Source organism: Micropterus salmoides, unplaced genomic scaffold, assembly GCF_014851395.1.
Source record: "Micropterus salmoides isolate LMB-PRFRI ecotype aquatic unplaced genomic scaffold, ASM1485139v1 Ms_hic_scaffold_18, whole genome shotgun sequence".
Lineage (NCBI taxonomy): Eukaryota > Metazoa > Chordata > Actinopteri > Centrarchiformes > Centrarchidae > Micropterus > Micropterus salmoides.
In genome coordinates this window covers 29,443,809-29,457,245 of record NW_024040928.1, presented here as the reverse complement: position 1 = coordinate 29,457,245, position 13,437 = coordinate 29,443,809, and the positions used below count along the sequence as shown (strand labels likewise).

The window sequence follows — 13,437 nt, the reverse complement described above, 5'->3', positions numbered from 1 at the left end:
TTCCTAATTGAAATCTTTCAACAACTGTTGGCTGACTAATGGCTCTGTCTTTAAATCTCACTAACACATCGAATCTTGCTGTTGTGAACTGGACACAAACAAATAAATGTAAGAACACAGTAAAAGTTACGAGCTGGAACTGTTTCTTGATGACCAGCTGCTGGTCTCAGAGCCAGGCTACGTGTCCCCCCGCCCCCAGTGGTGGACATTACCTAAGAATATTTACTAAGGTACTGTACAGATTAGAGGTATTTGTACATGAGTATTTTCTTTTCATGCCACCAGGGAGATACTTTTTACTTCACTACATTCATCTGGCAGCTTCAGATACTTTACAAAGTCACATTTTTACGCACGAAACACATGAAGAGTTTATAAAATATGATGTTTTGTCATAAATTAAACTCCCAACAGTTTATACAAGTACAGCTAGTACAGTCGTTGCTTGACAGAAATTGTAGTAGTAGTAGTAGTAATTTTTCATATAAAAACAAGGGAAGGGAGCTCCTGAAAGATGAATCCATCTTCACTGCCGCTGGCCAAGCTCGGACTGCAGGACAAAGTTACTCAGATCTGATTCGTTTATAACAAGTCACTCTAGAGCGACCATTGCGTTTGTGAACGCAAACACGGAGGTCGTTTTAGGCTCTCGGTCATTGTGGCAACATTTCTCACTATTTTCAGTATTTTTACAATCGATTGATGGAGATTAGAAGATTAATACATAGTGAAACAAGTCATTAATCGCAGTCTGATACTAAATAGTTAATCCTGCTTATACATGAATGCATGAGTAATAATAATCTATTGAAATAATAACAGTCACAGGACAATTTTCTTTCTGCATCATACGAACATATTTTTACTTAAGTAACATTTTCATTGCAGTACTTTTACTTGTAACATAGTATTTTTACAGTGAGGTATTAGTACTTTTTACTTAAGTAAAGGATCTGAATACTTCATCCACTACAGCCCCACCTTTATGCTCTTCAGCTCTATACTTAATTCACAGATATGAGATGATATCCATCTGAACATTTCAGTGTTTCAAGAAAATATGCAATAAATAATAAAAAGCTGTTTGTGTCGCAGCTCTTATCAAACATAAGCTGTGATCAGCATCAGGAGGCCTGGAGTAAACCCAGACTTTGATCAGCCTCAAGCTAGTTCTGTACAGAAGACGTCCTGATGAGTGTTGACCTGCTGCAGTAAAACAGAGTGACTTTAATGCACTGCGAGAACAGACAGGAAGAAAACCCTCCGTCCGTCTCCAGAGCGTCTCGGCGGCGCGCTTAAAGAAGTTTAGGTTTCCTCGTCTCTGCCTGATCAAACTGATGAATTGTGAAACACATGATGGACTGAAGGTAAAGTAGTACAAGGTGTAGAAAGTAAAAAGAGACAGACTGAACTTTTAATTACATTTTTCTCTTTCCGTCTTTCACCACTGTGTGTGCATCATGAATATTTAAACCAGAGGGAACAGATTGCTTCGTCGCGTCCATCCAGCGCTGCAAATTCATGCAGCTCCTGACATTAAAGAAAACTCGCCTCTTTGTCAAGTCATGCGTCTTGTTTCCTTGTCCCACCCCCCCACCCCAATCCCCACCTCCCCCACCCCAATCCCCACCTCCATCTCCAGTATGGAAATGGGACTGAATGACAAGTGGAGCGAGGTCAGCGAGCGAGCCCGCGGCCTCGACCACATAAAGAGAGCGATTCATGTGTCTGCAGGGCTGGACGGCAGCCGGCAAACCCTCCGCCTCGAGTCAGACATTTTGTGGCCTGGTTCACACAGTCACACTGAGGGTTTCACACCACGTTCACGCAGAAATTCACCTTGAAATGAAGAAGTGCAGGGCTAACACGTCTTTTCACAGTGTCTCACGCCTGTTTACGTCCATAACCGTTCGATTCCCGACCTGATCTGTTTGAGTTTTAGAAAGATATCTCAAAAGTTAAGCGAGGGATTATTATCAGAGTTTTCATCCATATTTATTCCGCTGCGTTGGCGTGGTGGTGAAATCTCCACATCTGGTTTGTGTAATTAGTCTGCCGAGCAGCCTCGATTGCAAGTTTTGTATTCTAATCAAATGTGTGGGTGGATGCAAAGTGATGAGGCTCTTAAATTTCCAGCCGAGGCCCCGTCTCTGAAGTGTCGCAATTTAAAAGAATCTTTCAGCGTTGGAGGTCTGAGCTCCACGCAGAGGCCTCTGGTATCAACACTGCGGCCCCTGTCATACATGTGGCTGTAAATCTGTGCTCCCTGGTGAATTACACTGCGAGTGTATTAAATAAAACCGCTCCCCTTCACCCCCTGAACACATTTATACAGACTAATGCGCTTTCAGCAGCAGTATGTTTGGTTACCGTCTGCACTCTCCGATCTCATTCTTATAAATCCAGACGTCCAGTTTGGAGAAGACATGACTTTAAAGCGATCTGTGACGATTCTCAGTCATCCAGGTCTTAGTTTATCCAAGGTGGGTTAAAATCAAGAGACTTCTTTAAGACCCCAGAGAGGTTAAATAGCTGGGACTCCTTGTCCTGCAGTCAGAACTGAAGAAGCTTCTCAGATGAGACACAAAACGTCCTCAAGTATCTTCAACTAAGTCCAGTTGCCTTTGATTTTAACCCACATTGGAAACCTTTAAAGCTGCATTCATCGATTCTTGGCCACTAGGGGGCAGAATAACTTTTCAATAACCTGGCACATCATCCTTTTGTAAAGTCCTTCATGTTAGCAAACTCTGATCTTCACTCCCCTTTAGACTCTGGTTTGGTTAAGGAAACAGATCTGGCTCTTTAGCTGCTGGCTGTTTCATTTTCTACCTTTAAAAGAGATTGCAGATTTTCCTGTTAGACAGCGCAGATTTATTTCCCCCGCATGATTAAATGCATTTGACTAGCTGGTCTGACCTGGCCTATAGTTCACTGACGTCTAGATACGTTGAGGAATGGTGGCAGAAAACAACTCGGTCAGGTTTAGGAAGAGATCAATTTACACGGGACTTTAACACCAGCCTACTGTGTTGGTTTGACCCAGCTATCCACCCCAGACACCTCTTTACGTGGACTCTCTCGCGCTTCACACTACGTCATCGGACTTCCTCCTTTGATACCATCATACAACAACTAGAGGTCGCAGCCTGACGTACGAGATGAGAGATCTACAAGTGACGATAGATACTAGGAGGATCTGAAATGTCATCAGTGGGGTAAATACCTAGGGTAACAAGTGGGAGTTAACACCACAAGTTCCTTCGAGAAAAGTATTTGTTTAAAAGAAGACGATATGTAACGCTGTTGAGGTTGTTTTATATCAACAGGAGGAAACATTTTGAATCAACGGATCCTCCTGGTAGTTTCACATTTATTTATTTAGCTAACATTTCATGATGCACTTATTGTAACAGCGTCAGCTAAAGAAATCTAAAGCACGCCTGGTCAAGGTTAGAGAACTATTACTGTCCTATGGGACAAGAAGCACAGCAGGTTCAATATTTAACCAAAACCACCCTCTTTTTTGTAGCCTGAACGTGCAGACGGTGAACTGTTCTCTCAGGTGTAACCTGCTCTTGTCCTACAAATCATTTAGTAAAACATTTAGTTTAAATGTGAGTTTTAGGACAGGCCAGCATAAAGTCGGGGACGCTCTTCTTTATTTTCTGCATCGGCCAAAAACAAACCAGGGTGGATTTTTACATAAACATCTCACCTCATGCAGTTTCATGTTGGCGGCGGTTCCCCAGCTGGCCTGCTCTACTGACTACAGGGGGGAAAAGGGGGGAATGCCGCCTTCTTCTGCTCAGAATAATGTCATCAGGATCAAACTCAACCTGCAGGTGGGGAGATCAAATCTTCCCCTTCAGTTTAATTAAAGCACATTCCTCTCTGCGCCACCCGACTCACCTGGAACTCATTCAGCTACAGATTATTTGTCAAAAAGCTTCTGTACGTTTAATTTGATCAGCTAAAACAACACCTGTAAACCATCTTCAGGTGTCCCCATACACCTGAAGAACAGATAACCCCCCCCCCCCCCCCCGCCGCCGCCCCCAGCCATCACCTCGCGCCTCCTTTCAGAGACGTCTTGTTCAAACCTTCAACCTTCTGGGACCACAACATGTTCTCTGGGCGTATCTGCTCACACGTTGTGTAACAGCTGGCACAAACAGAGTCCACCTTAAACAGCACTTTCTTTGATAAAGTCCGACCCTGATAAAGTCCAGAGCATCACGTCACCGCAGAGGAACTGTGGAGACTTTTAACTCTTATCTACCACTCGAACAACCGTGTCATATTCTAATCAGGTGTCCGTTACATCCCTACATTTAGGTTTATCTCTCTGATCCCTCTGAAATGTTTCTAAACTGATCAGGAGCTGATTTTTATCATCCTGTCACTAACAAGATGTCAAGAAGTCAAACTGTTTTGACATTTGAGGGCACTGAAGACATCCTAAACAACGTGACTTTCCTAAATCTACCACGAAAATAGGAATATTTTCTATTTTATGATTTTTATGCACACAGACTCTGGTCTTCAGACTTGACCTATATTTATCTAAACTATTCTCTGGTTCAGCAGCGGGAGTCAAATCCAAGATAAAGGTGGTTACGAGGAAACACCTGAACAGAAAGGACTGCAGGACTGTTTTAACTCGGTGTTCCTGATAAACAGCGAAGGTGTCTGTTTTATATTCTGGTGAACGTCTGTTGGTGCCCAGCAGTGGTAAAGATTAAAGTACCCTGCAGGATTTTTACTTTGGAAGTACATTTAGCAGGTAATACTTTGATACTTGAACACACTCTGAAATGCAGGACTTGTACTGGAGTATTTTTACACAGTGGCAATGCTCTACTTTTATTTAAGTAAATGATCTGAATACTTGATACTGATTTTACCTCTTTATTCTCTACAGGAATTTTCTTTAGTACTATCAGTATCAGTCAAATATTCTTATGATGCTCCTGTGCACATAATATATAAAGTAGTATAAAGCTACAACAAACTATTTTTTATTCTCGATCAATCGGACGATCATTTTCTTGATTAATCGTTTGCTTTTATACATTTAAAAAGTGCAATTTTTGAGGATCCGTTCCACCTCAACACCACTAATACTCGTTATGTTTACTATTTATTAATTATTACAATTTACCATTACTGTACATATTTCCACACTCCTGTTTCTATTTTTTTATTATTATTTCCTTCACCTTAAATGCCGTGATGTGCAAGACTTTCCCCTCAGGGATCAATAAGGTGTTTCTGATTCTGACTCTTAAAAAGTCGTCTTCAAACTTCTTTTTTTTGTCTGAGAAACGAACCCGAAGAGATTCAGTAACTCACACAGGAGAGGCTGCAACAAATGATCAATCGATTAGATCAGTGGTTGTCAAACTCTTTCACATCCAGGACCCCTAATAGGACCCAAAGTAGACCACAGACCCCTGTTTGATAAGATTTTGTCCCTTTAAATTACTTATTTATTACAGAAAGTGCATGAGAAGAGCTAAAGAGCCCAAACTTCTGTCGTTGTGTTACATGGAATAATATGTGAAAATGAAAGATTCCCCTTTTTGCTGGGGAACCTCCTCAAGGATCCCTGGGGGTCCGCGGACCCCACTTTGATAGTTCATTCATTCTCTGTCAGTTGACTAATCTGTTCAGCTCTCTATCGCCGATTATATCCGAATACTGAAGGAACACAACCACTGAGGTCGCATCTCTCTGGGGCGTTTACATGGCAGAGAAACTCACACAAAGTGTTTCTGTTAAATGACGATCCAACTTTTTTTCAGTCTCAATACATTTAAATTCGATGACTTTTCAGAAAACAAAATACACAAAAGGGTTAAAGTAAAGTAGTTTGATGTAAAGATCCCACAGGTTACTGCTCTTTGTTGTTTAACCTAAATTTAAAAGCCAAACCAGAACGTTACATGACGACATCAGCTGCTTCTTCATCTGCAGCAAATAAACTCACAAATATATCAAGAAGTAATATCAGATTTTTGTTTCTGGCGTAGGGAAACCAAACAAAGACGTAGCTGAAGAGTTAACTGACTAAAAACATGATAAACTCTTGAGTTTCTGAATCCAGGACATTTTAATAATAACAGCCTTTATTTTTATATCACTGTTCTTTCAGAAAATGCAGCTGTTGTAGCAGAGAGGACAGACATAGAAATACATAAATAAAAATGTGTTTAATCAAATACAAAAAAAAGCATAATAGTCTTGAGCTGCTTTCTAAAACTCTCTATGGAGGCAGCTTCTCTTATGTGTAAAGAAAGTCAGTTTCAAGCCATAAAAACACAACCAAACTTTTTGCTGTTGGTTCTCGGTGCATTAAGCAGAGCTGCAGCAGAGGAACTGACAGAATGTGACCAGATGACAGGAATAACGACTCTATTACTAACAAATCTACAAAAGCGTCACCACACAGCTGCGATCAAATATCCTCTGCTGATCAGAAGCAGTGTTTTACACACAGGAGGAATCTGCTTTGGTGATGAGGTGCTACACGCAGACAAACATATAAATACGGAATAAACAGATGCAAAATACTTTGACACTAATATTACAAAGACTTCCCCTCAGAAGAGAATAAAGGCTCTCATGTAACTGCTCAGTGGAGACAGACTGTAAACGTGCAGCTACATGCAGCCAGCAGCATCATGGAAAACAGGATTTTTCCCCCTTTTTTCAGCTCTCAGGTCAGAAAAAAACCTTTATTTCTGTTTTCCTCATTAAAAACCCGCCAATCAAAAAAGCTTCACCAGAGAGAGAGAGATGAACATCTGTCCAGCTGCTGAAGCTGCAAATAAATACTGTTTCATCACAAACAACGAGCTCAGCCTGAACATGTTTCAGTTCAGAAGCATGATGAAGAAATTAAAAGTTGCACATCGGGAAGAACGAAAGCTGCCACATGAAGCTGTCTGCTGGGCTCTAATGGAGGTGAAACCATCACAAAAGACTTGAGCACTCACATGTTTTCACTGCAGCGGCAGCTGGTCCCCCTGCAGGATCATCCTCCCGCTCCCAAAACTCTGAGCGAACTTTTACTTGCGCCAAAAAGTTTGGAGACTCCAAATCAACGAAATCCAAAAGGCGCCTGGTTCACGCGCAAAAGTCTCCAAAGTTTTGGAGAGAGGTGGAGAAAGAGAGAGAGGCGGCCCTGCCCGGGTGGGTTCGCTTTGTTAATCCGGACTCCCCGGCTGCGGTGTGAGGATGCTGCTCTGAAGGCAGCGGAGACTCTGAGCGTCGCTTTGGGAGGAGAAGAGGAGTCAAGCTGCAACGACGGAAACCACGCACTTCCGGACACGGTTTCAAAATAAATACAGCCGGACAAACAAAACCAAACTTTCACAATAAAACCAGTGAGTCAGACACACGTTGAATCATCACCGCCCTTCAGACAAAGAACCTGTCCGCTCTGAGTTATTAGAGAAGACGTACAGGGCTACATACTCTTCAACAAGCGTGTGCGTGAGCTCAGGTTGGGTGATTTTCTTGCTGTATGTGTAAACACAGCCTGGATAAACACATCAAACGAAGCATCTTAACTTCTAAAAATACTCTGGAGTAAACTGCAACAAAGGAAAGAGTTATTAATATAGACAGTTAAGACACGTAGAACAATGCTCTACATCAGGAGGAGGTGAAACAGCATTATGTTACTTATCAAAAGCACCTGCTGTAGAACAGTGTGCGGTTTGGTTGAAGAGAGGCAGACGTTTACATGTCTAAGGACAGAGCTTTGTTGTCTGTGTCTGAGGCTGAAGCAGCAGTGTTAGCCTACTTTTAAATGGTAGGAAATATAACGAGGATCAGAATGAGGTCAGAGTATAATTACACATTATGGAGGGTCGGGGAAAATATTGCATAACGCTGCATCAAGTAGCAAAAACTCATTCTTTGCATTAACCCAAGCTTCGCCCGAGGACCAAGTCCAGATCTGCGCCAGGGCCCTGGTCAATGGCACTGACTGCTTTGATGGATGTACTTCCTGCAGCAGCTGAAGAAGTTCAGCCTGCCAAAGACAATGATGGTGCACTTCTACACCTCCTCCATCACCATCTGGTGCGCTGCTGCCACTGCCAGGGACAAGGGCATCATTCGCTCTGCAGAGAAGCTGATCGGCTGCAATCTTCAGGACCTGTACGCCTCCAGGACTCAGCTGACCCAGCTGACCCCTCCCACCCTGGACACAAGCCGTTTCAGACTCTCCCCTCTGGCAGGAGGCTGCTGTCCATCAGGACCAAAACCTCTCGCCACAAACAGCTTCTTCCCGTCTGCAGCCTCATCAACAAGGTCCGGGTTCCCCCACTGACACCCCCCCTTCAAATAATGCAAATGTCTCTGCACATGTAAATACTGTGTCATTTCATATCATGCACAAACCCGGCACGTTGCACAAATGTGTTGTTAATTGTTCATCTTTGTTGTTGTGTATTTTTATGTTGTCAATTTACAAATTTATGCACACAATATCCTCTTCGTTGCAACACGTCTGCACAACACAAACCAGAATAATGCACATGTAAATATCTGCCACGTTGTTCTTTCTCTGCAAATAAGTTGGATTATTTTCTAGTTTGGTCAGGAAACCCACACAGACACGGAGACAAGATGCAAACTCCACACAGACACGGAGACAAGATGCAAACTCCACACAAACACGGGGACAAGATGCAAACTCCACACAGACACGGGGACAAGATGCAAACTCCACACAGACACGGGGACAAGATGCAAACTCCACACAGACGACCAGGGTTTTTTTGTTACTTCTTTTGGACAACGCACACTTGTTTCTTCTATCTGGTACAAGCTACTTTTCTTTTTTACCAATTATGCTTTTAAGAAGTGATGGGGACAAAATCAGCCCTTGACACCTACGCTGTCGTGGCTCAATTGTTGATTGTCTCTGGGATAAAATAACATGATGAGGATCCCAAAGGTGTCCAGGAAGTGACTGAAAGCAAGTAAACCAAGGAGGAAGGAGGGGGGAGGGGCGGCGCCTTTTTCAAGCCACATCCCCAGACTTTGAGAACCCCTGTTTCTACCTACCTCTGCATATTGAAATAATCTAAGTGTGTCTGTCAGTGTAAGAGTAAAGTGTATGTTAGTGTTTCCACCATCAGGTGGTGCGTCCTGCAGGTGGGAGAGTGAAATCATCTGTTCGGCATCATCACAGAAACAGCATGTGAAGCCCCGCGTGGCATTTGATCGATCGCGATAACTCCGCTGTGATAAACGCGGAGCACAATGGAGACAGTGAAGCGAGCGTGAGCTGCTGCCTCTCATTTGCCTTCAAACGTCATGTGGTCAGATCTTCCAGCCTGATAGAAACATGGGAGCGGAGACGGGAGGAGGCTGCAGAGATTTGCATCATGATGAGTCCCTGCAGGAAAACCTCTCCATCATCCTCATCCTCATCACTCCCTCTCAGGGAGGGGACGGCCTCTGATGAAGCCGCTCTGCAGAAAGTGGAAAACATGGCTCAGACTTCATGAAAACTGTTCAGACGGCGGTAATGTGTCTGTGATGAGCTGCGATCGGTGAAGCTCTGGTCGCCACTTTCAAACTCAACAGGTGTTGATTTCCTGAGACTTCCTTTTCCGAAACACTGTCAGCAGATTCAAGCAGACCTAAAGTGCAGAATGATTCGCAGCCTGATGTCTCCTCTTCCCTCTCTGCTGCACTGGGTGACCTTCATCACCATGAACACACACTGCAGTTTATTCTGGCCCCACATTCACCATCCTGCCGCTCCAAACACTCACTACAGCACACGTGGATTCATCCGCCGCGGAAAATAGTCCCCAACTAACGCACATTTTCCTCCCGTTTGTCTGATACAAACTACAGCGAGCATGAAACTATACATGTGTGAGGTGTTTTCTGCAGACAGGAAGTCAGACAGTGTTGAGACGGACTGGCGTGGTTTTGGTTTTGGCCCTGAACCCTCACTGACTTCGCTGCCATCCTGTGGTAAGTGCTTCAGTGTGAGAGGCTCTAAGGGCCCGAGATGGTTTAATGGGACAGAACAGCATTTTGCGACCCATCACGTTACCTTGAGGACGCCAAAACAACTGCGGGTTTGGGACTTTTGAGTTTAACTTTTTTACTTCCTTCACAGCTGAGGAACTGAAGGGGCCGACTGCCCGATTTGAAGGGGCTCCTGCAGAGTAAACTGCTTATTTGGCTTATTAAAACTGCATCACACTTACATGTAAACTTCCTTATTCTCATAGTTGCTCCTTCCATGTCTGTTTACCTTTTCTCCTCCTGGTAACACTATGAACTGTGGGTCATTTCCTCAGGCAGAGTCTGCAGAGGTGCCGACTCACGGAAAGTCTGCTTAAAGGGCTCAAACGGTCGAGGACGGGGTGGTGGACGGGTGTGAAGTTTGCGTCCCGTGATTGTAACCGTTCATTCACAGTCTTTGAACAGGACTGAGGGACGTTCACCACGATGACCACGTGTTAACTTTCAAACACACAGTGACGTCATGTTGTCCCGTGAAATAACGAATGTTTGCTGCGTCTCTGAACTGGACCGGGAGCCGCTTCAGTTCCAGGAACACCGGCCTCCCGGAGCTTTTATACGAGTTAACTGAAGGCGCCACTTTCTGCCCCGGGCTGAGGACCTGACCCCACTCTGAAAAGAAAATACCTTCTTAAGAGACAGGAGTCTCAGTCAGAGGGCCGGGTTATGTAATATTAATAAAAAGAAGAAAACGTTTTGTCCCTGGCAGAAACACTCACAAAATAAAACCTGTTTTATGACAGTGGACTGAACAAGAAGTACAGAGACGAGAATCAGAGCACAAAGCATTAAAAAGGTCTTCGAGGTGAAACACTTGGCTGATTTATCGACCTGATTTATTAGTTTCTTCTAAAAATAGAAGCAAACGGGGACAAAAACCGACCAGGAGACACCAAATACACCCGGAGAGACAGAAAGACTTTTAATTTGAAAGGCAGATAATGGCAGACAGACAGACAGACAGACAGACAGACAGACAGACAGACAGACAGACAGACAGGAAGACAGGAAGACAGACAGGAAGACAGGCAGACAGGCAGACAGGCAGGCAGACAGACAGACAGGAAGACAGACAGGAAGACAGGCAGACAGACAGACAGACACAGACAGACAGGCAGACAGACAGGAAGACAGGCAGACAGGCAGACAGGCAGGCAGACAGACAGACAGACAGGAAGACAGACAGGAAGACAGGCAGACAGACAGACAGACAGACAGACAGACACAGACAGACAGGCAGACAGACAGACAGACAGACAGACAGACAGCTTCAGATGTAGTTTAGAGGAAGTTAGTGATGATCTGAAAATGTCTCTGAATGAAGAGGACACCTGTTGTCTTCATGGTTTCTGCTGAACCACCAAATCCATTTTATACCACAAGCTTTGCAGCCAGAAATGTTAATCACAATCTTTGGCACTCTGAGTGATCAGCTGTCAAAGGTTAAAGGATCCCTCTCGGAAAAGCAAAATCTCTGAATAAAACAACATTTGTTATCCTCCCAAAACAACACGATTGTTTCCTGTAGCAGCCCACGACTAGCGACCGGAACTAAACGACGTTACGCAAGTCACATGACATTAAACACGCGGTTAACGTGAAACAGTCGCAGTTTGGTGAGATTGAGGGAAAACGTCGTGGTTCGGGTTAAAATCAAGGGAGTAAGCGAGAGTTCAAACAGTGAAGCTGACCACAGCCTGCATGGAGGAGTCATCAGGCCCCAAAAGATAAGAAGCTGTCGGGCAATCTAAAAAACCTGTTCTGACATCAGTGACGCCAGCTGGTAGCCTTGTAGTCGTACTACCAAGCGGGAAGCTTACGGTCAGAGAACTGATGCGAACGCAGAAGTCCCTTAAACCAGAATTATATAGAACGGCCAGCAGGGGGCGACTCTACCGATTACAAAAAGAAGTCCGGCTCCATTAGAAATTATGGTAAAATGTTTCTACTTGTCAGCTGATTTATTCCCTCAGTAAACACTTTCCTGATGAGTTTATGGTCTCAGTCGCTAGTTTCAAGTCTTCTTCACCACAGCGTGATGTTCATTTAGTAAATTATGGTCCCATTTAGAGCTAATCTAGGTAGCTAGCTCAGCACGTCCAAATACGGTCACGTCTGGTGCCACTGGTTGCAAAAACTCAACATGGCGGCACCCTATAGGCCAAATTTGAGGCTTCAAAACGGCATACCATACGTGTGACATCACCATGACTACGCCCACTTCTTATATACAGTCTGTGCGTACTACACAGGACCAAAACTGGCTTCACTGCTCTCCATTCAAACCCACAGAGAAGCTTCGTCCTTTAATTATATTGTGAAGGTTTAAGAACATTACGTCAGTCACGTGACGGGAGTCAGTAACGCTATTTAACTTTCTCGCTATTTAAACTAGTCGCTAATATATAATCTCCCTACTTCCTCTTTTGCTTCCGTCGTACTAACGGAAGTTTCCACAGATCAGTCAAAGTGTTTTCAGACTGTCGTCCCGAGGACCTGGAGCTACATTCTTAAGCTAATGTTTTCATTTCTGTCAAAGTAAAGACACTTAACACGTTTCCATCGGCTAACTTTTCAAAAACAGAAGAATCTCTTTTTTAAACTTAAAAGTTTTAAAGTACAGACAACAAACTGAGAAGAGCAGCGAGACATTTAAAAATGGACAAACATGTCAGGGTTTTTTTTTGTTTTTTTTTACAGTGCAGTGACAGATTTAGGGTTTAGAAGTAAAGATGGACTTTATGTGAACTTGTTTTAATGCGTTTTAAGACGAGCTGGGACACTTTGAACTTTAGGTTTGTAACCCCCCCCTACTTTCCTCAGAAAACACCATGACGACCCAAACTGGAACCACCTGCTTCCCTCCATTACACAAGCCTTCACCTCCAGCATCGCTGACTTCCTCTCATGACGTCTGAGTCCCCTTTGTGACGACTGTATTTTGAAATTTAACAAATGAGGTTAAAGTTCACAGGTTCCGCTCCTGAAACTTTAGTGTCTCGTTCCGGGGACATCCGAGACCCCAGAAACTGAAAATAGGAGACTTTTTGGTGACAAAGGGGAAAAAAAATTATATTTAAGCTTTTAGAGCCACTTTGTCTGAGCCGGTGGATTTATCTATCAAAGATCTAGAAGTTGGACAAAAGATATAATAAACACTAGGCTATAGATCATTTGGTGGCAACTGAGAAAGCAGTTTCAGCTTAGTTCATGTTCTAAAATAGAGTATTTTATATAAAGCATATTTTGAGGTCAATCAGGCGTCGGCTTTCTGCTCGTACTGACTCTGAAGCTGAAAGGCAACAAACTTTCAGAATATGAGCTTCAACATTTTAAACCAGACATCCAACTTTTCATAAAATAATAAATGAA

General features: G+C 43.6%; 1 protein-coding gene across 7 annotated transcripts in view; it reads right to left on the bottom strand.

Moving 5' to 3' along the window:
• The window catches only part of adgrg6 (adhesion G protein-coupled receptor G6), a 117,054-nt gene extending 109,782 nt beyond the window's left edge, over nt 1–7,272 (bottom strand). For 6 of the 7 annotated variants that reach the window (XM_038726104.1, XM_038726105.1, XM_038726106.1 and 3 more), the window contains exon 1: nt 7,002–7,271. In XM_038726104.1, coding sequence (XP_038582032.1) covers nt 7,002–7,003 — 2 coding nt within the window. In that variant the 5' untranslated portion in view covers nt 7,004–7,271. Of the gene's footprint in view, nt 1–7,001 lie in introns of all 7 variants that reach the window. The other variant, XM_038726108.1, reaches the window with a different exon arrangement.
• Nucleotides 7,273–13,437: the final 6,165 nt, after the last annotated feature.